General features: G+C 38.3%; 2 protein-coding genes across 3 annotated transcripts; both read right to left on the bottom strand.

The window, feature by feature from the left end:
* Window positions 1–1,162: 1,162 nt before the first annotated feature.
* plbd2 (phospholipase B domain containing 2) lies at window positions 1,163–14,028 on the bottom strand. Its single transcript, XM_058393365.1, has 12 exons — window positions 13,779–14,028; window positions 10,855–10,948; window positions 10,553–10,705; window positions 10,075–10,175; window positions 9,238–9,452; window positions 9,054–9,148; window positions 6,443–6,603; window positions 6,187–6,282; window positions 3,552–3,623; window positions 2,239–2,391; window positions 1,944–2,106; window positions 1,163–1,767 (listed from the first exon to the last, which is right to left on the bottom strand). The coding sequence occupies exons 1-12, from the start codon at window positions 13,946–13,948 to the stop codon at window positions 1,597–1,599; spliced, it is 1,644 nt and encodes a 547-aa protein (XP_058249348.1). The 5' UTR covers window positions 13,949–14,028; the 3' UTR covers window positions 1,163–1,596.
* Window positions 14,029–15,949: 1,921 nt separating this feature from the next.
* Window positions 15,950–23,545, bottom strand: LOC131354813 (leucine-rich repeat flightless-interacting protein 2-like). Of its 2 annotated transcripts, XM_058392858.1 has the most exons (10): window positions 23,401–23,540; window positions 22,132–22,224; window positions 21,884–21,976; window positions 21,651–21,743; window positions 21,356–21,464; window positions 20,208–20,257; window positions 18,078–18,198; window positions 17,595–17,674; window positions 17,337–17,441; window positions 15,951–17,211 (listed from the first exon to the last, which is right to left on the bottom strand). In XM_058392858.1, the coding sequence occupies exons 1-10, from the start codon at window positions 23,431–23,433 to the stop codon at window positions 17,104–17,106; spliced, it is 885 nt and encodes a 294-aa protein (XP_058248841.1). In that variant the 5' UTR covers window positions 23,434–23,540; the 3' UTR covers window positions 15,951–17,103. The 2 variants fall into 2 exon arrangements, with proteins under 2 accessions (XP_058248842.1, XP_058248841.1); XM_058392859.1 differs by lacking the exon at window positions 21,884–21,976 and having other exon boundaries at window positions 15,950–17,211; window positions 23,401–23,545.
* Window positions 23,546–23,798: the final 253 nt, after the last annotated feature.

Genomic DNA, 23,798 nt, shown 5'->3' with positions numbered 1-23,798 from the left:
GCGTGAACTCCACACTGCAGTTCTAAACCTGACCCAATGTGGTGTTAGAATGTTCTGGCTTGATTCTTAGCAACAGAAACCTAATAAGAAACTGAACAGTGCCTCTGTGCCTCATATCAATAAAACACTTGTTAAATCTAAACATCATCTGTTAATGTCAATATCTAAAAAAAGACCAGCAATTCATTGTCAATAATCATTTAAACTTTTACTTTAATCATTTAATTCCCTGTGTCTCCTATAATGTTATACTGAAATTAATGCATCAGATGTAGTTTCATATAAAAGAGAGCCAACCTCATTTACAGTACTCCCAGATATATTCAAAATATGTAAAACCCACAGCAACCATAAACTGCAGTTGTTGTTGATCTCTCGGCTGCTCCGTACACGTGTGAGGGGTCGCCACAGTGGACCAACTGGTCCACACAACAACTTGGCACAGGTTTTACGCTGGATGCCCTTCCTGATGCATCCCTCCCATTTTAATCCGGGATTTGGACCGGCACTGCATCCAGTGGCTGGGGTTTGGACATTGGCTGGGAATCGAACACGGGTATTCCGCATGGTAGGCAAGAAACCTACCACTGTCAGAGGTCAGAGTGCAGTGTCAGCCATGATACAGCGCCCCTGGAGCAGCGTGGGTTAGGGGCCTTGCTCAAGGGCCCAACAATGGCAGCTTGGTTGCTGGGGCTTGAATCCCGATCTTCCAGAGCCTTTACCACTTGAGCCACCACCACCCCATGAAGGAAGGGCATCTGGCATAAAACCTGGGCCATGCAGGCAATTAGCACGCGAGTGACTGGGATGCAGAAGTTGCTGGGAGGCGTTGCCTAGGCTCCAATCAGCTCCACGTTGGTCTTTTTGGAACAAAAACAGGATGATTCTTTCAGACATGCCTTCAACTAAGACAGAGTAGTTGATGTTCAGCCTAAGGTCACACTCCCCTACCCCTATTTTGCAGTTATTAAACATAAGGAGGTTATACCAAGTGAAGCAGGGCACTCAATCACTAGAGATGTGGACAGAGTTTATTACAGCACTGGCCATCTGCCAAGTTACTGCTACTAACCTCAGACTGAAAAATGCATAGTCGTTAGCTCTCATATAGATAATGTCTTCAAAAAGCCATATTTGCCAAAGAACATACTGCACACAGAAGTTGATTGTTTAAACAAGAGTGTATGCTTTTTATTCAAGATTAGATACATTTCAAAGACAGTAAACTTAAAATCAAGCATTAAGATACTCCACAGATCACAGTGTGCAAATAAAACTTTTCCTTTGAACGAGTTTTTTATAAATCTCCAATTGAAACCTGTACAGTTGAAGCTAGTACAGTTTAGAAACAGTTTATATTTCAGTCTGAACAAAGCATTGTCAGAATAAAAAGTTACTGAATTCCAGTAACTGAACTGAACACGTAAATATAAAACTTTTGGTCATAAATTTGAAGTTCATCATTTGATGATGACACTGATCATCACAGAACCTAAAAGAGGTGTGTGGGGAAATAATGACTTCCTTATAAGTGAAAAATATACAAACAAACCTGAGGTTGGCTGATGATATACAGCATGACATACAATATATCTTTTATTCAGACCATTTGACATGAACAGTAGGGAAATCCCAGCGGTCTGGGTGACCCGTGTGCATTAAACTGCTGTAAGGAGATGTGCTCCATTCAAAAACAGGCACCTGGTCACATGTTGGACCACTAACTGCCAACATCTCATACTGCCTGAATAAACCATAGGATGTCATCTGGAAAATAAGAGACAAAGAAAAGAGGCAGAGAGAATGAATGTTTCAGAATGCTTAGGCATATTTAAATGTTAGCGTGAAAAGCAGTCATATCACACACAATATCAGTATTATCATTTGCATTTTTTCCCTTAATATGACATTTAAAAAAAAAAAAAACGTAATAGATTTCTTGCCTTCATGTCTGTTCCACCATGAGGCCGCTGTCCAAGAGCTCCAAAAGGGTATGTGCCATTAGCTGGGTTCAGATCAGATCGTGCAGAGATTGCATTCTCGCCATTTTGGGCTGGAATACAGCCATCACACTTTGACAAAGGGTCATTCTTAAAGTTATTGTACCTGTGCCACAAGAAAGAAAGATTTGAGAAATGAATTAATGCAGAAAATCCACATGAGGCTAAATGAGGAAGGATAATTTAGTCTCTCCTCCAATGAAATCAGACACGATTTGAGATCAGAGCAGATTTGTACCTCATTAGGCGCATCATGGACTCCATGTCAGTAACGAGGGATTGGTTGCGGCGGAACATCTGAGCTCTTGGATTGTCACTGAAGGAGAACCATGAGCCATACTTCTTCACCAGATCTGGACCACCACTCGCATTAAACACCTCATCAAAATACCTAGAACAACCCAGAACAATGTGTATATACACACACATTATTATGTACATAATACTATATGTTCTAGATATGAGGCTGTAGATATGTTACTAGATATGAGTATCTGCAGTTTGTTATTGTCATTGGCAAGTATCAGGGTTTTAACCTAGAGTTTTGCAATAGGGTAATGAGTTGGATTAGTCCAACCGTAAGAATACTAGGGACTGAATGATCAGGCTGATGATTATCTTAGATTGTGAATGATTAATATTACAATATACACAATCTCTGTAAAAACAGGCTGTGAACACAGTTTAAGACGTTTTGTCAGGTGTGGTGAAACTGCTCAAACATTGCATCCCAAGTTGTTTTATGAACCTATACTTGAAATTGGGGGCATTAGGGTTCCGGTAGTGTACTTTATTAAACTTAGTTTGATAAGGAACTTTGCAAGGAAACATAACAGACAACTTAAGCCAAAGACATCAATGGGAAAATGGTTTGGTTGCTCTGTCCAATAACTGCAGAATAGTCTAAAATGGCAACAGGGAAGGATCTTGTGGGCTCACTACCTGTCTTCCAACTCACTACCAACTCTGCTTGTGGCATCAGCAAAACAAATGTAGAAGCCAGGCATGGGAGGAGTTTACAGTGGCTATGGGAAAGCATTTTCAGGTAGCATCAAGATGTTATGGCAAACATTTTGGCAGCTCATGAGGGGAACAGCAATTCAGGGAAGTATCGACTCTACTGTGGATATTGTTTATTGATGAATGGAGCACTCTGATGAACTCTAACTTCATGCCAGGTGTCCATGTCTGCGGTTGAAACTGTGGCCAGATCTCATCCATGTCTACAGCCTTGTCACTTTCCCTAACCAAAGATGGTTATAGATAATGTGGTGTGATTAACAGGTGTCTTCAATACTACAGATCTAGGACTGTGTCTTTGGGCTGGCAAATTGGGATGTTGGTCCTTATTATTTATAAAAGAGGACCAGAGGATGTGCAATTATGGGTTTTTATCATGCTTCTCAGAACAACAAGGTTCCTCTGCACTCTTGATGGGATAAATGTCTTACTCTTCTCACTCTCTATGAGGAGTTTGGCAATCATAAAATGAATGAATGAAATGAAAGGAATCCCTATGATTACAGAAATATATGTTGAGCTAGTGCTTACGCAATATTGTAGCTGGCCCAGTAACTGGTGTTATAGAGTTCTTCAGTTTTGTCTGCAGTTTGGATCATCCCTCTGGAAAAGAAAGAGATCAAGTATGAAGGATATACTGTTATAAACTTCTGTTCAACCACAGTGCCAGTACGACTTACAAAACTTTAGAGAATTACTCCTTTTTGTCTATATTTATATGAAAAATGCAGTTTCATGGTTTCATGGTTATTGTTCAAGATCCATAAGAAAAAATAAGATACACTTGAATAAATCTCAGATTTATTTAAATAAAAGATTTAATGCCACTTCCACAGAGGACATCCAGATAAAGCTGCTCTACATTAATCCTACATTAATAAAGGGGTGTGTTCAATACAGCCTGCTTAAATTACAGCTTTTACCCACTCTGTATTAAAATACAAGCCCTGACTGGACCCAAATAAAGACCCCATATCTGAGTTGGTATAAGAAATAAAAGACAATATAAAGGTAATTTTGGGTTCCACCAAATTATAATGACGAAAAGGACAAGATGAAAACTCATCAGAACACTGTCAAAAGACACACAACAACGTTAAAGAAGCTACAGGAACATCTGACCAGTGCTGGTCATTTCCTCCAACAACAATCTCTCATATTCTTCTTGTCTGGTCTACAGGGAAGGCACCAAGATGAAAGCCCTTTATCGCAAACACAAGATTCAGTGACAGGAAACAGGAAAGGAAGTGGAAGATTTGAAAGATCTGTGTATTTGTCTGAATGACACCCTAGATCCCAACAACACCTACAATACTGGTAGCAACTTGAGTGTGTGGAGCAATATCTGGCTGTAAGACTTACCTCATGCCCAAATTATTCAACACATTCTTTTGTTTAATTTAAACCTCATAGGTTTAGAACTAGGTTTTTCCGAACTATTGCCTTTTTTGTATGTTTAAGACACACGTTTATTTGTTATTGTTGTTGTTTCATAGCCTATTTAATGCTTTTTACATAATTAAACATTTGAATATATATTAACATTGCATATTTTTTAAATATAATTTATATTTTAAAAACACTGCTTGTTTTAAGGAATTTGGGATAAAACAGGATCAAATATGTACATCTTGGCTAAACATAATCTCAATTTTGTTAACTCCACACTTGCAATCTCTGGACAATAGGGCTAGTGTTGAGCCAATCACGAGCCTGAAAGGGTGAGGCTTTTAATCCAAAGAAAAACAACCAATTTGAGATTGGTTGTTGACCAATTGCATATTAACCAAGCGCATGTAGACTTTATATTATTAACCATATTAACCAAGCGCATGTAGACTTTATATTATTAACCATATTAACCAAGCGCATGTAGACTTTATATTATTAACCATATTAACCAAGCGCATGTAGACTTTATATTATTAACCATATTAACCAAGCGCATGTAGACTTTATATTATTAACCATATTAACCAAGCGCATGTAGACTTTATATTATTAACCATATTAACCAAGCGCATGTAGACTTTATATTATTAACCATATTAACCAAGCGCATGTAGACTTTATATTATTAACCATATTAACCAAGCGCATGTAGACTTTATATTATTAACCATATTAACCAAGCGCATGTAGACTTTATATTATTAACCATATTAACCAAGCGCATGTAGACTTTATATTATTAACCATATTAACCAAGCGCATGTAGACTTTATATTATTAACCATATTAACCAAGCGCATGTAGACTTTATATTATTAACCATATTAACCAAGCGCATGTAGACTTTATATTATTAACCATATTAACCAAGCGCATGTAGACTTTATATTATTAACCATATTAACCAAGCGCATGTAGACTTTATATTATTAACCATATTAACCAAGCGCATGTAGACTTTATATTATTAACCATATTAACCAAGCGCATGTAGACTTTATATTATTAACCATATTAACCAAGCGCATGTAGACTTTATATTATTAACCATATTAACCAAGCGCATGTAGACTTTATATTATTAACCAAGCGCATGTAGACTTTATATTATTAACCATATTAACCAAGCACATGTAGACTTTATATTATTAACCATATTAACCAAGCGCATGTAGACTTTTGACCCACTGAAAATCTGATATAGCAAATTAAAGAGAAAAATAATAGTACTTTGAAATAAAGCAGACACCATATTTAACACAGAAAATGTATGGTAATATGAAATCTTTCTGCCCACGCATACAACTAGCTGTGAAACCCCTGAATTATTTCTCATTGGCATCAAGGCTACACTGGAGGAGTTCATAACCAAGAAGCTGAATGTGGCAGAATGGCCCAGTCCAAGCCCAGAAATCTGATGTAGAATGTGGGGCAAGATATCAAACAATTTTCCCAAAAAGACCATCCAGATAGCCCTTTACCCAGTCATTAATGCTTCATAAATGGAAGGAAAAACTAATGGAAAAATGTTTATGTTCAGACTAATTAAGTACAACCATGATAGTTGAATGTCAAACATTCATTCAATGTTTGTCTGTTAAACCTTTTTGTGGGCAATAATAGCTCATTTGTCTGCACTGGTCATAACAAATGATTATTAATATCTAGTAGAACCAAATGGACAAATTCTGAGTCCAAATTATGATTTACTTACGGTATTTGCTCAAGCACAGTTAACAAGCCTTTGTTCAGATTGGGTCCGCCTGGATTGAAACCCTTATAGTCAACTATCATCCACTGGTTGTTGTACCTAAAGTAGGGGGGGGGGGGGGACAAAAACAATTACAGCAAAATTTGCGGTACGAATTTTTTTTTTTTAAGCCATGAGCTTAAGTGTCTCTAGCAAAAGAAACAGATTCATGTAGTGCTTCAGTCTTGATTATCAGCGTTTATGTTTGTGCGTTCCTCACGTTCCACTGTTGTATTGACTGAAAATGTCGGCCCACTCTTTCCCAGATCGAGCTAGTCTGTTCGCCACAATGTTCCTCAGCCACTCCATGACAGAGGCTTGAGGCTTCACAAACTTCCACAAGTCAGAGTTACTGTTGCCGATTGTAGTTTCCATTGTAACCTGAAATGAGAGGCAACATTGGAATGCCCAAGAAATGTCCAAGCATACACTTTCTTTTAGTTATGTACACAAACTACTTTAGTATACATAATGGAAATGGTAAGCTTAGTGGTTGAGATGTGGGGATACTGATCAGAAGGTTGCAAGTTCAAATCTTAGGACCACCAACCTCCCACTGCTGGGCCCTTAAGCAAGGCCCTTAACCTTCAACTGCTCAGTCAAATGCTATAAATGTATATATACACTTTGTGCAACCCATGTTTGAAATAATTGCACATAATTTGCCAATGATTGAACAATCAGTTCTCAAAGATAATGCATCGGAAGCAGGGGAAAATGGACAAGCAAAAGGATGAGAGACTTTCATAAAATTCAAATTGTAATGTCTAGATGATTGGGTCAGAGCATCTCCAAAATGGCAGATCTTGCAGTAAAATGCAGTGGTTAGTACCTACAAAAAGTGGTCCAGTGCCTTGGGGGTTTCCTCCTGGTACTCTGGTTTACTCCAAAGTCAAGAACTGTATGATGATTAGCATCTCTAAATTGTCTGAAAGTGTGTACGCAATTGTTCCCTGCCAATAAGACTGGAATCCTGTTCAGGGTCTTCCTCTGACTTGTGCCCCGAGTCTCTTAGGATAGAGCACAGGTTCCCTGGGAACCACTAGGATAATTAGGGAATAAATGGATTTTGTCCCATTTCATTCATTTATTGATTTATTATTTCAAAGTGGTGTGAATTATTTTGTGAGTATTGTTGCTTATCATGTACATTCACACTTGAAATTGCACCATGTCACAAAAAAACTGGGTTTGTGAACCTGAGAGTTCAACTTTCTTCAGTGGCCTTTCCCTAGATGTCCGAACAGCTGAGTCACTGTCTTCAAACAACGCTGAAAGACCTACCTCTTCTTGAATCACTTAAACTATATTTTTTGCTATATTTCCTCCCACAGAGTTTTTTTTCTGTGACCCATTGAATCATTGCTGATGTATTCAATGATAGAGACTTCAAAACTCTTTTGTATGTCGCTCTGGATAAGGCCAGAAATGTAAATGTAATGTAAAGGTTTCTAATTAAGAGGTAAGAGAGTGTGCATAGAGGTGCTATACAATTAAATGTGACTTGACAGCAGAGGGATACAAATCCACAATCCAAATCCAAAGCTCTGGAGGAAACACACCTATACCTACTGAGCGGATACAAAGACCTACAGCAAAGCACAGGTTGATTCATTACTGAAGAGATACAACTCACAGATTAGGTAGGGTTCACTCACAGGGCAGAGACAAACACTTTGGGCAAGGAAGAGTTTATACAATACTGGACAAACCTACAGCTATATGCTTTCCATTTACATTTCTGGCATTTGGCAGACGCCTTCATCTAGAGCGACAAAAGTGCTTTTTGTTCATTCCACCACCTCAGTCTCAAAACAGAGAAGAGTCTAGATATATACCTACCTCTTACCCTGAGTGATGGTGGGACCAGTCTAACAGTGCTAGTAGATTTGAGGAAGCTAGGTGCAGTATGAGGATTAATAAGCGATTTGAGGTCAGAGGGATCTGTTCCATTCTTGGCTTTGTAGGCAAGTGTCAGTGCTTTGAATCTGATGAAGCTACCGCAAGCCAGTGGAGGAGCACAGCAGGGATGTGGTGTGGGAGAACTTAGAATTGCATTCAGAGGTAGACCTGCCAGTAGAGAGCTGCAGCAGTCTAGTCTCGAAATGACACGAGACTGAACAAGCACCTGAGCAGCCTGTGTGAATAAAAAATAGTCGAATCCTTCTGATGCTGTTCAGAAGAAACCCACATGAGCATGTGACACTATAGCCTTCCCATATGATAAATGAAACTGCAGAACGTTTGACAGACCAAGCAACCAGTGTTCCTAAATTTTCATACCATTTTGGATGAACAGACAATGGATCCACCTGTTAGCATCACCGATGGGTCCAACATGCCCACTACCCATATGTAGTATTTCTTTCTGGGTAGAATCTCATAGTGTCAAACTGTGTGCTTTGGGGCACATCATAAGGGGGAAGCAGTGACATGGGGATCACTAAGTACAGTAATACAACTCCTAGCCATTTTTATTCTTAAACAAACAATTTAAGACAATTCTCACACACATGCTCAGTAGAAAGTCATCATCTCAGTGTTAAACTATTATTATTTTCAAATAAGTATTATCACAAGAGTTATTTTCATCATCATCAGCCTAAAGAATACTACAAGTGAGAAGTATTAGTATTTCCTAAATCTGTAAATAAATGGAAATAATATAAATGTGTCATTATATTTGACATATTTAATTGAATATTTTTTTATTTTATTTTTTTGAATAGCAGTGAACATTATTTTGTTTAACAGTGGACAGTGTCACAAAGCAGCTTCACAGGAATATAATCCACATCATTATTTTCATGCAAACATAAACAGCATCTTACCAGACCACTGCTGAGAATGTAGAAATCATCTCCTGAAAAGATGGAGCCGGGGTAAGAGGAGAAAGCCTGAGTACTCCCAGGAATCAACGTATGATCTGCAGAAACGAGTGGATGAAAGAAGTGTGTTTAAACTCAGTCAAGTTGCCCGTATCGGAATGTTTAGCTGAGGAAAACAGAGATTCACCTGTCAAAGATGTACGGAATGAAAAAACATATTTCTTCATGATCCTCAGCATTGACTGATAGTTGTTCCATGTGTCATGCGAGACAAGAAGCTCTTTGTTACCCGGCAGGAGTTTGATTAGAGCAGAGCAGGATCCGGATCCCACTGTGTGTGATTGACTGGATTTGTTCAGTGCAGCCTCCAAATCCTCCAAGTCTCCACCCATCTGGAAAAGTCTGGGTTATGAATTGAAACCAGAGTGAAATTCTGCAAAAAAGCTCTACAAACAAAAACACTTCATTCACTTGATCCTGCCAGATATTGCACTTTTATTACAGAGAAAATGGCTCACGTCAAAGTGTACCTTCTTATCAGCAGATGATAAATAATGGGAACTTTAATTTTGGAAACTGTGTTTAATATTGTTATTTGATATTTTTATCAATTAGCCAAATGAAAAACTGTCTCTCAGAGCCATATGCTACTCGGCTTTGTGACCAAATATGTTTGTTAACTCCCTGGGCAAGCTGAAAATGTTCAGCATAGGTTCTTACTTTTCCTTAAAAAAGTATAACATTAAACAAATAAAAAAACTACGGACCTTCTGCATCACATTGTGAACTGAAAAATTACATTACCAATAACTGACCACTAAAGTTGAGCTTTCTGGTGTACCAGAAGCGAAATACTGGATACGAATGGTTTCATATTTCCGGTTTAAAATCTTAAAAAGAAAATCAATATTCAAGGCTAAAATGTTCTGCTTGTTACTGAATAAATAGCCGGAGTAAACAGAGTTCTGAGATCGTGGTGTCAATGATCCCCCCACAGAAAAACAAACTTTTACAAGCCACTCACAGAAATCCTAAAGGGTTAAAGTAGAGCTCTGTGTCTGGAAATGTCCACTGTCCACTATAACCATCTTCCAAACCTTTCAGCTGCATCAGAGACAAATGGACCTGAAGGAGAGCAGAGATTATTTAGGAGCCTCGGTTAGTATGTATCGGTGTATGGAGAAACATAATTCCTTCATAGATATTAACCAAATTCGCTTATCTAGACTTGGGTGTAGATACAAGTGTCTGATCTCTCTTAAAAAAGCTCGTATTTCATTTACATCTATGAATTATTATTTCCTAGGAAAAAAATATCTCTAGCCTCCTATGGCATTTATTACACAGACATAGATTATATAAATATATACATATAAGCTTTATTTTCTCAAAGAGGACAGAATTCATCCAAGATGGGTTTTATTATCCAGAACCAATGGGAAACAGGAAAATTGAAGGGTCACTAATCATCAAAACTAAAACAGGAAAGGAAGCGGGCGTACCTGATGCCAGTAAGGCGACTCTGCAGCCATCTCAATTTGCTCTTTCACCCACTGTAGATTAGTGGTAATGTATTCTTTCAGACGTTTACAGTAGCCCAGGTCATCTGATTCACAATATCCCATCAGCGTATTAATCCAGTGCTTATAGATGAGCTAACGTTCATGCACACACACACACAGAGACAAGAAAGGTGAAAGAGAGATCATGAGAGATTGAGTGTGAAGATCCTGATAAATACAGACCTAATCAGATGAATCAGTTCAGCTCATGAGTAACAGTAATTCAATTTTCTGCTAAATACCTGTGAAGTGATTGCTCCCTCCACAACTCCAGCACTATAAGCTTGCATCATATCGTTGTACTTCCCATTTGTAACAACCTCCAGGTATGACCACCTGAAAAGGATAGAAAAAAATTAGGTATTTTAAAAAATGTATTTTAACGTGCACAGGTGATATTTACTTAACAATTTACATCAACAGCTTTACAGATACCAAGTGGTGGGAAAAAACTCCACGAGACAAGCAAGAATCCAGATACAAAAGACAATGCATCCTCTTGTGGGTGACACGAGTGTGAGAATAAATCATTGCTTCTTCCTCTCGATGGAGCCATGGTGCCCCTTTATTTTTATATGTGAAAATGCCTGCCTTTCATAAGGGTGAGGTTGTGGCAGTCATGGGATTGTTATGTTTTCTATTTGCACATCCCTTAGCTAAGGAAAATTAACCACAAGCTTGAATATTAACCCATTAATTTGCAGACACAGCGAGTTGACATTGACTCACTGAGAGGGAAGTCATATCTTATTCTCCATAACTGTCAGGTTCAATTGAACCGTTTACACATTTTCGACAGACAATGTGTTAAAACCTATAGTTTTTCACTTTAGTATTGGGAAATCATGCAGTAGAAATCAATGAATAACTCCAATAACTCATTCTGACAAACTCTTGGAAGGTGTGATAAAGTGATTTGTTGTAAGATTGCTGTAGTTCAACAGGTTACACTGTAGATGATGTTTTAACATCTTGATCTCTGCATGAATAACCCCTAGTACAGAGTGTCTGACTACAGAATACAGACAAGTGAATGTGTGTAATCTCATTAATCCAGTGTCACCCAGGTGAGGAGGAGGTTTTTCTTTTGGTTCTCTCAAGCTTTCTTCCTCATGTCATCTCAGTGAGTTTTCACTGTCGCATCTGGCAAATTCATACTTTTAAGTTTCTAATGGATATTTTCAACAAAATCATTTCCAAACATTTATCCCAGGCAGGGTTAACCTTACAGTAGTACTCAACTCTGTTTACTGTTAGAATTTTAAATCTTTCATCACTTGAATTAAGATTATATTTAATTTTAAGCACAGCCACCACAAGACCAGACTTCATAACAAAAGTTGTTTAATACTGTTTCAAATCAAATCTTTGCATAGCTATGACAGGACACACTGGTAAGTAACAATGCCTTGGAAAAAAACAAAAAAAACATAATCTGAAAAGAGTCATCATAATATGCTAAAATAACTAAGTTACATTAGATCTGACATTACCAACACATTTTCAAGGAGGAAAAGTGTGAGCTATATATTTTCTGTCAAAGTGTTCATAAATAGAAGTGTGCCTGGTAAAGGTAGCTAGCAGCAGGGACGATTTTAGGATTTTCATTTAAGTGGGGCTCAGTCCCCAATGAGGGTATAATAGAAAAAATAAATAAATAAATAAATAAAATAAAGGTTTGACTAACAGGGTGGGATGGTAAACTTAATGCAGCATTCCACTGTATTGCATAGATGTGTATAACATTTGAGTACTGAACAAGCCAAATACGAGTCTTCCTGATCTCTCTCACACACACACTCACACACACTCTCACACACTCTCCCACACTCTCTCCCACACACTCTCTCACACACTCTCTCACACACACACTCTCACACACACTCTCACACACACTCTCACACACACTCTCACACACACTCTCACACACTCTCTCACACACTCTCTCACACACTCTCTCACACACTCTCTCACACACACACTCACACACACACTCACACACACACTCACACTCACACTCACACACACACTCACACCCTGACCCTCGCTCTGTAACGCCGCGGTCTGCGGATTGAAGAACGCGCTGAAAGACGGGAGGAGCCGAAATCTGCCGGAGTTTTCATATGAAATGTAAAGGGGACTGAGGAGATCACTTATTCGTGTACAGTTTATGGACAATCGCAGAATTTTAGGGGGCTTTAAAATGGCCTAGCGACGCCCATGACTAGCAGACTAGCTAATTTGTTGTGAATGTTATGAATACAGGTCTTGAGTACTCTATGGGCTCGATGAATGCGCAGGCGCGTTTCCACATAGCAGCTACAGTAAATCAACTGACCACTCCGTCACTTTTTATTAAACAGAAACGAGTAATATATCATTCCAAACTAAAGGGTCTGTTTTTATTTCTGTACACTCACAATAATGACAAAAATTTTACATTTTAAATATATTATAAAATAAAGAAAAACTAGGTTACATACCTGCAGATGCATTTTAACAGCCGGAAAACTAATTTTGCACTGAACTGTTATATTTGCCCCTTATTGGATTTCAGGATGAAATTATTTTTAAATTTCCAGGACTGAAATGCATTTTTATCACTCGCCATGGTGGTCACTCTCAGACAGTGTATTAGCCTAAAGCTTTCCGAGGCAATGTGGATTAATGTAACTGGCAGAAGCGCCGCAAATTCAAACCAGAGAACCAATCAAAAGCATCAGAATAGCACCGCTTTAACAAACTCTAACAACAAATTAATATTTATTCAACATATACTAGTTTTTTTTTTCAAAATAAAATATTCAGATGTAACTCTATTTGTAATCTTTAACATTTGCATAAGTAACTGTAATTACATATTTTTCTAAGTAACTGTAACGAGTTACTGTTACATTTATTTTAAAATTAAGTTACGTAACGCCGTTACATGTAACTAGTTACTCCCCAACACTGTCTTGTACACCTTCCCCTTGATTCTTGCTGAACTTTTTCTATCCCACAGAACTCCCGACACCTTTCTTCACCCATTCCAACCTGCCTGAACTCGCTTCTTTACCTCTATTTGTGATTAATGACAGATTAATAGAAAACGGTTAATGACAACAAAAAACAAAAGTAAAGAAAAGAGCAACAAGCAGTGAGGTGTCTGAGATCACAGGCCTACCCCGTCTTAACAATGTCATCTGTGAAGTTGGCGAATGCGACATAATCTGTCTGAATGCCCTCCTTTAACTGCAGTTTTCCGGTCTGCTGGTTAACTACAGCAGACAGCAGGTGTGTGTCCGCAGCTGAGGTCACACACACGAACAGGACAAACACCAGACAGCGAAACATGACCGCGTTTCTTGCGACTGTCTGAAAAACTCTTTAATTTACTGCTCATGTGACCACGCGCCCCAGCAGGAGTCATGTGACCTCTTCTCACAGCGCGTGCTGAACTTAAATTTTTAGTGGGATGTGTTGCAAATCTCCACATCCCCAGAAACAGAGCAGGCACCAGGGTTGCCAGATTGGACTGAAGATTTCCAGCCCAACCACAGCTTAAAACCCGCCCGTTAAAAAAAAACAGCCCAAAATGCATACTGTTATAACTAATACAATAACAAATAGTTATAACAGTTAATAACTTAATAACTAACGAGTACAACAACCCGCTAATCAAGACTGAAGTCTGATTGGACAGGACTCTCCTGAACCTTATTGGCTAAACTGAACCATATAATTAAAACGTCAACATTACATATTACACTTTATTGTAAAGTTCGTTTGAATAGAAAATTAATAAAATATCATGTTTATAGTCAAAAATAAAAACCCGCCAGCTGCCTCAAAAACCAGCCCAGATTTTATCAACCTGCTCAATGCACTTTTTCCCGGTGAGACGTGACCAAAAGAAGCCCAATTGGGCGGAAACCCGCCCAATCTGGCAACACTGTCCGGCACTTGAACGCCACAACTGTGAGGCTTTTTCAGCAAGCTGAAGAGGTTGCCAGTTGTTCACCACTGCCTCTAGTTCTTACGCCGGTAGACGGCGCATTGAAGCAGTTTATTGTCACTTGCTCATGGCTCAGAAAATTCTGCATTTATTTCCTCTTACCCAAAGAAGCTTGTACATTTCTGAGATACTGTATAATGAACTATCAAAATAGTAGCACCTGAAACAGCTTGAGCAGTTCCATCAGAGATCTCTAAGGTCAATCATGGGCAGAGTGACAAACCTAGAGGTTTTGGACAGAGCCGGCCTGGTCAGCACTGAGGCCATGATCATGAAGGCCCAGCTTTGCTGGACAAGTCATGTCCTACAAATAGACAGTTGTGTTCTTTATCTCACACCAGATTCTCTGTGTCTGCTGTACTGTGGCAGTGGAGGCTTAAGTGGTTAAGGCTCTGGGTTGTTGCACAGAAGATTGGGGGTTCAAGCCCCAGCACTGCAAAGTTGCCACTGTTGGGCCCTTAAGCAAGGCCCTTAACCCTCTCTTCTCCAGGGACACTGTATCATGTCTCACCCCACCCATCCAAGGATGGGATATGTGAAGAAAGAATTTCGCTGTACTGTATATGTGACAAATAAAGGCTGTTTCTATTCTATTTCTGTGGCAGAGCTTGAATCTAGAGCTGCGGACTGAACTTGCTGGCAAGCAGCAACCAACCAACCAGGCCTATAGGATGTTTAAACAGTGTCGCTGTGAAACAGTCATTGTTGCCAGATGAGGGAGGAAGAACCATACTGCTCCACTGATAGCTGTCTATCTACACTCTTATCTCCAGAGTGTGTACATCTTAAATGGGACTTAAGGAAGATTACATCATCGTAATCGAATGTCAACCAACCACAATAAAGATTTTTTTCACATTTTATAACTAAATGCTAATCAACTGAACAGAAATACAGATGGTGTGTAGGCCATGTCACTTAACATGTTCTTGGTAATCACCAAGCTTCAGACACTGGTGACTGCTGACTATATCGCATGGAGATTAGTTGAAAAAACGAGAATAAAAGTTTTCCTGATTTGCAATTCTGATCAAAACATGTTAAAAAGCTGAACTGTAACACTACAAACTAGGCCATTTGGGGTAGAATTAAATTTTTGCTGCAAGACTAGAACAATGACAAATATTTCTACCTGTCCGTTCAACATTTTAGAAGGAGCTTGTGATTTCAGAAGGAAAGATAATAAGGATCATGTGTGCAATGCTTGTTGAGAATCCCTGTGGGTATCGTAGCTAAAGTTAGCTTGTGGTTATGGGTTTTTGGCCTCTGTTCTATATTTTTTCTAGATTTGAGTTGGAATATGTAAAGATGATGTGGAACAACCAAACATGACTGTTCATTATTGAACATTTTATTGCACAGTATACATTAAAATTTCCATTACAAAGGATTTAAACTTTCTAAACAGGGCAGAACAGCACCACTTTAGAGCATCTTTCAAGAAATCTTTCTCTTCATCTGAAAACATTCAAACAAGCATTTTGTGCTTAATATTCATTTTGTTTATTGTCAAGGTTGCTGGTGAGTTTTTATTTGAAGCAATAAAGATAAAATCTTCATCCAAGAACAAAATTTATTACCATGAATATGGCAGCATTAAATGTCATTATATGGTGCACGTTTGCAGGGGGTTCAGGGAGTGACCTTTACCAGCAGCTTTAGATTCAGTTTGAGGAAAAGACAAAAGCAAAAGGGGGAAAGAAAAAAATCACATACAGACTGGAAGAAATTCAGAAAGAATAAAGCTCGGTGATGCTGTGTTTTCTGGCAGAGTTTGGGTCGGCTTGACTGAATGATGACCTTTCTCCAGTGATGAAACATTTCTATCCTATTGAGACCATGTCTCCAGGATGGCGAAGCTCTCATTCACAGGACACAAAGACTCACTAGTGAAGATGAAAATAAATCTCAACCGACTTATGAGAGATTCTGTTATAATATACACCACTCTCCACCACCATCACCACTTTAAGCTAATTGAATTAGCATTTATCATTGGGAAGCATAGTGTTCATTCCTCTTGTACAGTTCCAGACAATTGGAGAGTTTATACCAAGGACTGAATTTGTTCTGCAGCTTGTGGCTGCCCAACACCTTACCCACATACCTTCTGTGGTTTTGTTTTTCCTTTAATTCGTCACCGGTCTACTACACAAAATATAAACTCAGTCATGTATTTTCCCCTCACTCCCTGGAACTGCCACCAAATGTTAAAGCAGTCCCAAAAAAGCTTTGCAACCTTCAGGTATCAGCTTCACTAAGGTTTCCCCATACTTCCTATGAAACCTTTGTATAATTTCTCAACCATGAACTCACCCTGAAATAAATATAAATACAATACAAATGCCACAATATCATATTGTAGTGCGTCAGTGCATTTTTTGTGTATTGAACTCATCATAAAATTATGGGAAACTGTACAGAGAAGCAGCAACATGCTTCAGAGAAGTCAGTGAATGGCACAGTGGAGGTTGAGCTCAGAGTTAGAGGCTAACTAGGGTGATGCTGTCGTGCCTCGATACACCTTCATCTTCTCCAGCCGTTTGTTCAGGTGGCTGTTACTTGCCTCCAACTCCTCAATCTTGTCCAATGCAGATCGGAGCTGGTAATAATAATAATAATAATAATAATAATAATCAGTCATTTATATACACCATTTAAAATCATTATACACATTGCTGTATTTGGGATATTTTTATCAAATGGTGAGTTAGGATAAAATCAGACCTCTCTCTGCAGTTTGCGTTTCTCTGCTTTTAGTTCATCCTCCACTTTCTCTGCATTCTCTGATGCAGATTTGTACCGAGTCACCTGGCCTTCAAGTCTTGTTACCTGCCACAGGACATGGAAGAGGATTTGATGAATTGATATAAGCCTATAACAGTCCAATAGGAAAATACAGATTCTGTGTGCCAGTTAAGAGGTCTTTATCGAGGAGTTGACTCATGATGCATACAAGCAGACAAAAAAAAAAAGATCACTCACATTCTGTTCCAAAGCTGTGACTTCCTGCTCAGACTTGACCAGCTTAAATTTGAGGTCATTTACTTGCCTGTTAGCATCTCCTAAAACAAAGCATCAGTTAACATTTTTCAAATACAGAACTCCATATTTTATGCAAATTCATTACATTTCCATTTATTAAATAAAAATAATTGAGAAAAATTGCTTTTATTCCTTCTTCAGTGTACAGAGGTTAAGGTTAGGTGGACTGTGGTAGGCTTTAGTATTATATGTAAATAAATATGGCACAATACCACGTTTTCATGTCCAATGCTGATACTGAATCCTTTGACAATCAGCTTTATTTATCTGATTAAATCCCTTCACACAAAACAACTATGTATAACACAAAGTATACACAAAATAAATCCTAGGATAAAATATAATCATGTCTCTTTTAAACATGTCCTGGTATTGGGTCTGTGCCATCTCTCCTTGTAAAGACAATAAAAAACTGTGTCATACTCTGCATGTCCACAATATCTGGGTCAGTGCTGTTCTCCTGGACCTGTCCGCCCGGACTGCAGCTCTCGTCTCTTTTATGACTCTTTTTCTTCTGCTCAAGTTGTTCTTTTAGATTCTTTACCTGGATATAAAGTGTATGTCATTTTTCAGAAATTCAATGGCTGATGATCGAAGGAATAAATGTATTTTGTTATACATTAACTTCTGTTATATTCCACACTACAGTCAAGCAGGAGGTCAGGTTTCACATTTTACAAATATTTTACAGTTACATATTACTAATGACCCACACAGGATTACTGATATCCAGTGTAACTGAAGACAGATTTATTTTGCGATAAACTCTTACTATGCAGATGATCTATGAGTAAAGCTCAGACATTTGTGAGGATAAAGGCCCTTGATATTGACCACTTCTTCACTGTATTATTATTACTACTTTTATTTATTTTGTTATTTTTATTACAACTCCACACAGACAGGAATGCCTCGGTTATCAACACGTATGACAGTGTAACAGAATTTTCCTAATATTAAGCTATTTCACCGACAGATTTTCCCTAAAACTAGAACATTCTCTGGTCACAATGATAATGCCGTAAAAATCCCACAAACATTCAAAACAATTTATTACATGATAAAATCAACCATAATTTTAAGTTCGAAATTACATATATTTTTTTTACTTTTTTATTTTATATATTTTATATTTTACATCGGTATTAAAATTAACTAAAAAAGCAATTAGATAGATAAAATTTTGCTAATTAGGAAAAATCCACAAAACATGCAAGTAAACCTGAAGCATTAAACTATTCAACTCATCCATCCATCCATCCATCCATCCATCCTCTAAACCATTTATCCTACTGTATCAACAGGAGCCTGAAGTCAGTCCCAGGAGACTCGGGGCACTAGGGAGGGTTCACCCTGGACAGGATGGCAGTCTATCACAGAACACAATCTCACACTGCCACACTACAGACAATTTAGAGATGCCAATCAGCCTACAACGCATGTCTTTGTCCAAGAAACTAATTCTATTACCTCCCTGATAGATTTGGAATAAATCTTGGCACGCTCTGTGCTGATTTTCTGATGTCTTTTGTCTATGACCTTATCTTATGACCACAATACACTTTGTGACCAAGGAATTCTTTGTTCTGCTTCACTCCGTCGGCGTCCCACCTGTAGAGATATCTGCCACCACCTCTGCTGACACCTTTGATGCGTATTGTTTTATTGCACATACATAATGACAAAGATCTTTGATTTGTATAAATACTCCCTGTCTGTCTCAATAAGCTTTGAAGAGCATTGACCCTGTGTGGTTCTTTTGGCATTATTCTTCCCCGGTATCAGCTCACAGGCAGCGACAGCAGTGTGAATTGGACTACTTCTCTGAAGTGAACCCCAAAAAAAAATTCTATCGCTCCCTCAGGAACAACACTGTGCTATGAAATTTTATACCAAATACATATACCAAGTATTCTAATATTTATAACATCCTCCACAAAGTAAACCCATTCCACTTATTCCCTTGATGTGTTACACTTCAACCCTTCCACTTCAGATCACTTTCAAGTGGCTTTAAAATGAAGACCTTTTCATATATGGACAATTCCATACATCACTCAAAACTATACATTAAAACTCCAAATGTTAGCAAGTAAAGAACAATCACCAAAGCTTCACAATATACTTGCATTCTCCATTTAAAATGTCAGTTATTAAAGATCAATATCTCACATCAGATCCTGGGGGGAAAAAAAACAAAAACATGGTGCAATAATTATCACACGTGGCAATGTCCTGTGAAATACAGATCAATGTAGATCAGGTAGCACTGAATAACATTTTCAATTAACCCCCATTCTTAAATAGTGCAACAATTCAATTCAATTTATTTTGTATAGCGCCTTTTACAATGAACCTTGTCTCAAAGAAGCTTTACAAAAGAAGAAAACAGAGAAAGGGGAGGAGAAAATGAAAAATAATAATAAAAAATAAAAAAATAAAAAAAACTAATTAACTAGAAATAAGAATAAATTATTAAATTCTATAATTAGTCTATTTTATCCTATTTATCCTACAAATAAAGTGAGCATTTAATAAAGGTGAGATTCTTACCTGTTCAATCAAATTCTCTCGTTCATCCACCAGTTTCCTTAGACGGATTTCTGAAAAGCAGATCAAGAATTTATAGACAGAACATAACAGGTTTTTCTATACATCTATACATTATTATATCTTATTTTCTTTAAGTGACTAATATATTAACCATTTTCAGTGTATTACAGGTATGTATTAAAAAAGCTCTGGTCAGTCCTAAAGGACCAAAACACTGGAGGTTATTATAATGTGCTACTACAGGAGATTCAGAAGAACTGCCAGAGACAGATGGAGGCAGGTGATTCTCTTGAACTTCATGGTCAAAATCCTGTTGGTGTTGGAACTGGCCACCTCTGGAGCCCCCTACATTTTCATCTCTAAACAGCTGCAACTCCTGAGTGCCTGGGAGATTGATTGAGGAATCAGTGGAAAAGGAAATAAGAAAAAAATGTCTGCTTTTTTAAAATATACAATTTTATAGGTGAAATGAAAAAGGGAAGGAAGAATGAGAGAGGAGGTCAGGCTCCAAAGCATAGCTACTCCAAAGCATAGCTACCGACCAAATGTGAATACTGAAGAGAGAGAAACATGCTGCACCAATATGTCTAATTTGTTGTAAAATCCATTAAAACATGGAAAGCAAGAGACTAGATAAATTCAACTTCACAGTGATTTTCATGCTCCACCTAAGAGCTGTTGCCTTTGACCAAATGTGAATCTGTACACATGAAAAATGGTCATCCATCATCATAAAGGGGGAAACAAAGAGCTTTGTTGACATGCACAAGGCATTAAGCACAGATCTAAATCACTGATATAATAAAGCTAAGTTTATCAACTTGTCAGGAAAGATACTGAGGGGGCAAATAGAATCCCACAGAAGTTCCCATAAGACCACTTCTGCCATCAGGAACAAGATGCAGCATTTCAAGCATCACATTTTGTAACTTTAACACTTGCAAATGCAGGAGGGAAATAGAAAGTGCATTTCAGAATAAGTGGAATTTAACGCAAAATCAAGCTGTTAGAGATAACGTTCAGAAATCACAGTCAACATGCCAAAAGCCCAAAATGTGCATGATACCAAAAGCATCTGTTAGCTTAAGCTGGCATAACGCAAGAGCAAAAAAGATATCTACTTGTATATTTGGCCAATGAAAGCTTACCTAATACACTGCTCCCATGCTGCAGTTCGGTGCAGGCAGACCCACTGCTCACATTTCCTTCCACTTCTCCATTGGTGCACAGGTCTGGTCCAAGGACAATGCCATGTTTCTGTACAGAATATTTTAGGATTAAATTGGTCCACATGTTTAGCTTCATGTTCAGGACACTGTTATGGTGACGTAGATGAAGGTAGGTGAGAGTATGTAAGCAGTGGGCAAGAAATATAAAAGGGTTATGTGAGAGGTATGTGAGGGGCTTACAAGGGGTATGTTTGCATTTCCCCTTTACATTTACCTTTAAAATGTCTTTGAGTTGAACCACCTCATCCCTGAGCTCATCCCGCTCAGTTCGAATGGCATCAGAATACTCTTTCTGCTTCTCTAAGGCCTGAGAGGAATCCAACAGTGTTGTGAAAAAGATGAAGCACACACAAACACACAGGTGTAGTGATATTTAGTACAGCCTGTTCAGACAATACTGTGCTCTGAGTGAATGCGTTTATGACACAACAGCTTCATGCAGCATACCCCAATTTTCTTATCCTTCCATTCAATAGTTTCCTGCAGGTCAGAAATCTCCCTAACAAAGCCCTCTTGTTTGAAGTGTAATTGACGAATCTCCTGGAAGCAGTATGAAGCAATATGGAACCCAGGGTAAGGAGAGAAAGAAGCAAAAAAGCATAGAAGGAAGAAAGAATGCAAAAGATACTAAAGAATTTTAAACGGCAGTGAGTTTAAAGGATCTGTTTCAGGACAGTCATAAACACAGTACTCACAGTCAGCAGCTCTTCACTTTGCTTCAGTGTTTCTTTTTGCTCGATGAACTGAAACTGCAGTATACTGTGGGCATGCTTCTCTCGCTCCAGATCCTGAAAGGATGATTCCACAGTTGTAAAAGAGGTAGAACAGCAGTGTGCCCTGATCTATCCCCAACATCATCAAGAGTTTACTGGGAGTCTAGTGTTGCCGGATTTTCAATTTTCTGGGAGAATCGAGCTCTTATTAAATGAACAATTTTGCGTTTTTAATACATTATATTGTTTCAACATCTACATTAAAAGGGACGCAGTCCTGTCTGTTCACACACGGCTCTTAGCACTGAATGCATTGTTTTAATACTGCTTTATTGTGAAAAACTGCTACATTCATCACGCTTTTACTTCTGAACAATTAAAACTAGAATGCTGCATTTCCAGAAGAAAATGCGAGTGTGATTGCGAATATGTTGCTTAAACTATTGCAAGACATGCTCAAATAATTAAAAAAAAACCTCCTCCCTCACTCTAGCTGACGTCACACACACACACACACACACACACAGTAACGGTCTAAAGTCCGTGAAAAATCCATTTAAAAATCCATCTAAAAAAACTATAATACTTATCAATATGAAAACTAATAACACACCTAAGCAGTATTTTAGCGTTGGAAGCTGGTTTGTAGCTATTACTGTTTACGCGATATGTTGCTTAAACTATTGCAAGACATTCTGAAATAATACACAAATACAACTCCGAGCGGGTCTCTGAGCGGGTACCATAAAGGATGAAAGCTATCACTGGCAAGTTAACTTATAAAGATGAGGTTTACATCACAGCACTTAGTGCTACACTCGGTTACAAATATAAAAGCTATACATGCTTAAACTATTGCAAGACATTCTCAAATAATAAATACAAACTAAAGTCACAGTTAAAATATGAAGTCTAAACGCACTAGTGTGTGCGCTGGGAACAGTTTAAAGACCATGCGTCCAACCTCTTCCCTCACTCTAGCTGACGTCACACATAACGTCAGACATTTAAAAATGCATATAAAATAAACTATAATACTTATCAGCATGAAACGTAATAGCACACTTAAGCACGGGCGCGCTAACAAATAAGCTAAACTGCAGCTTATAATACTACTGAGATCAGTGGAGTAAAGGTAGTAAAAGCAAGGTGACTTATAAGCAAGTTGAAACATGCTTTATACAACTCGCTGCACGGCACCTAGCGCAAGCCTCTGTTACATACACTATATTGCCAAAAGTATTCGCTCACCTGCCTTGACTCGCATATGAACTTAAGTGACATCCCATTCCTAATCCATAGGGTTCAATATGACGTCAGTCCACCTGTTACGGCCCAAGGTTGTGCCGGTGTTCTTTTCTCTTTCTATCTCTTCCTGCTCTCACCGCCTCTTAGGTTCCCCACCCCCTTGGAATCCCATTCGTCAGCGGAGACATCTATCATCATTAAGCTGTGTGACGTCACCGCGTTTGCTGCCAATCCCTGAGATCCGCGTCAGTTTAAAAGAGACGCCTGTGTGGACGCTCACTCTCTTCTCTCTTGTTTTTCTTTGCTCTCTCCCTTGCCTACCTCACTTCACTCTGATCTACTGCCGGGAAAAGAGGACAGAAAGTTACTGGTAACTGATTGTGCTACACGTAGGAAAGTGA

This window comes from Hemibagrus wyckioides, linkage group LG06 (assembly GCF_019097595.1).
Source record: "Hemibagrus wyckioides isolate EC202008001 linkage group LG06, SWU_Hwy_1.0, whole genome shotgun sequence".
In the NCBI taxonomy this organism is placed as follows: Eukaryota; Metazoa; Chordata; class Actinopteri; order Siluriformes; family Bagridae; genus Hemibagrus; species Hemibagrus wyckioides.
This window is presented reverse-complemented; position numbering and strand designations above follow the sequence as displayed.

Bases quoted from the DNA above. Each gene is read 5' to 3' on its own strand.
- plbd2 (XM_058393365.1), bottom strand. From the start codon at position 13,948: ATGTTTCGCTGTCTGGTGTTTGTCCTGTTCGTGTGTGTGACCTCAGCT. The intron at 9,149-9,237 runs GTGAATCTCTGT...TCGTTTCTGCAG, and splicing joins ATTCCGTACATCTTTGACAG to ATCATACGTTGATTCCTGGG. The intron at 2,107-2,238 runs GTACAAATCTGC...CTTGTGGCACAG, and splicing joins TCCATGATGCGCCTAATGAG to GTACAATAACTTTAAGAATG.
- LOC131354813 (XM_058392858.1), bottom strand. From the start codon at position 23,433: ATGTCACTTAAGTTCATATGCGAGTCAAGGCAG. The intron at 21,977-22,131 runs GTGAGTACTGTG...TACTGCTTCCAG, and splicing joins AAAGTGAAGAGCTGCTGACT to GAGATTCGTCAATTACACTT. The intron at 21,744-21,883 runs GTATGCTGCATG...GATTCCTCTCAG, and splicing joins GGAAGGATAAGAAAATTGGG to GCCTTAGAGAAGCAGAAAGA.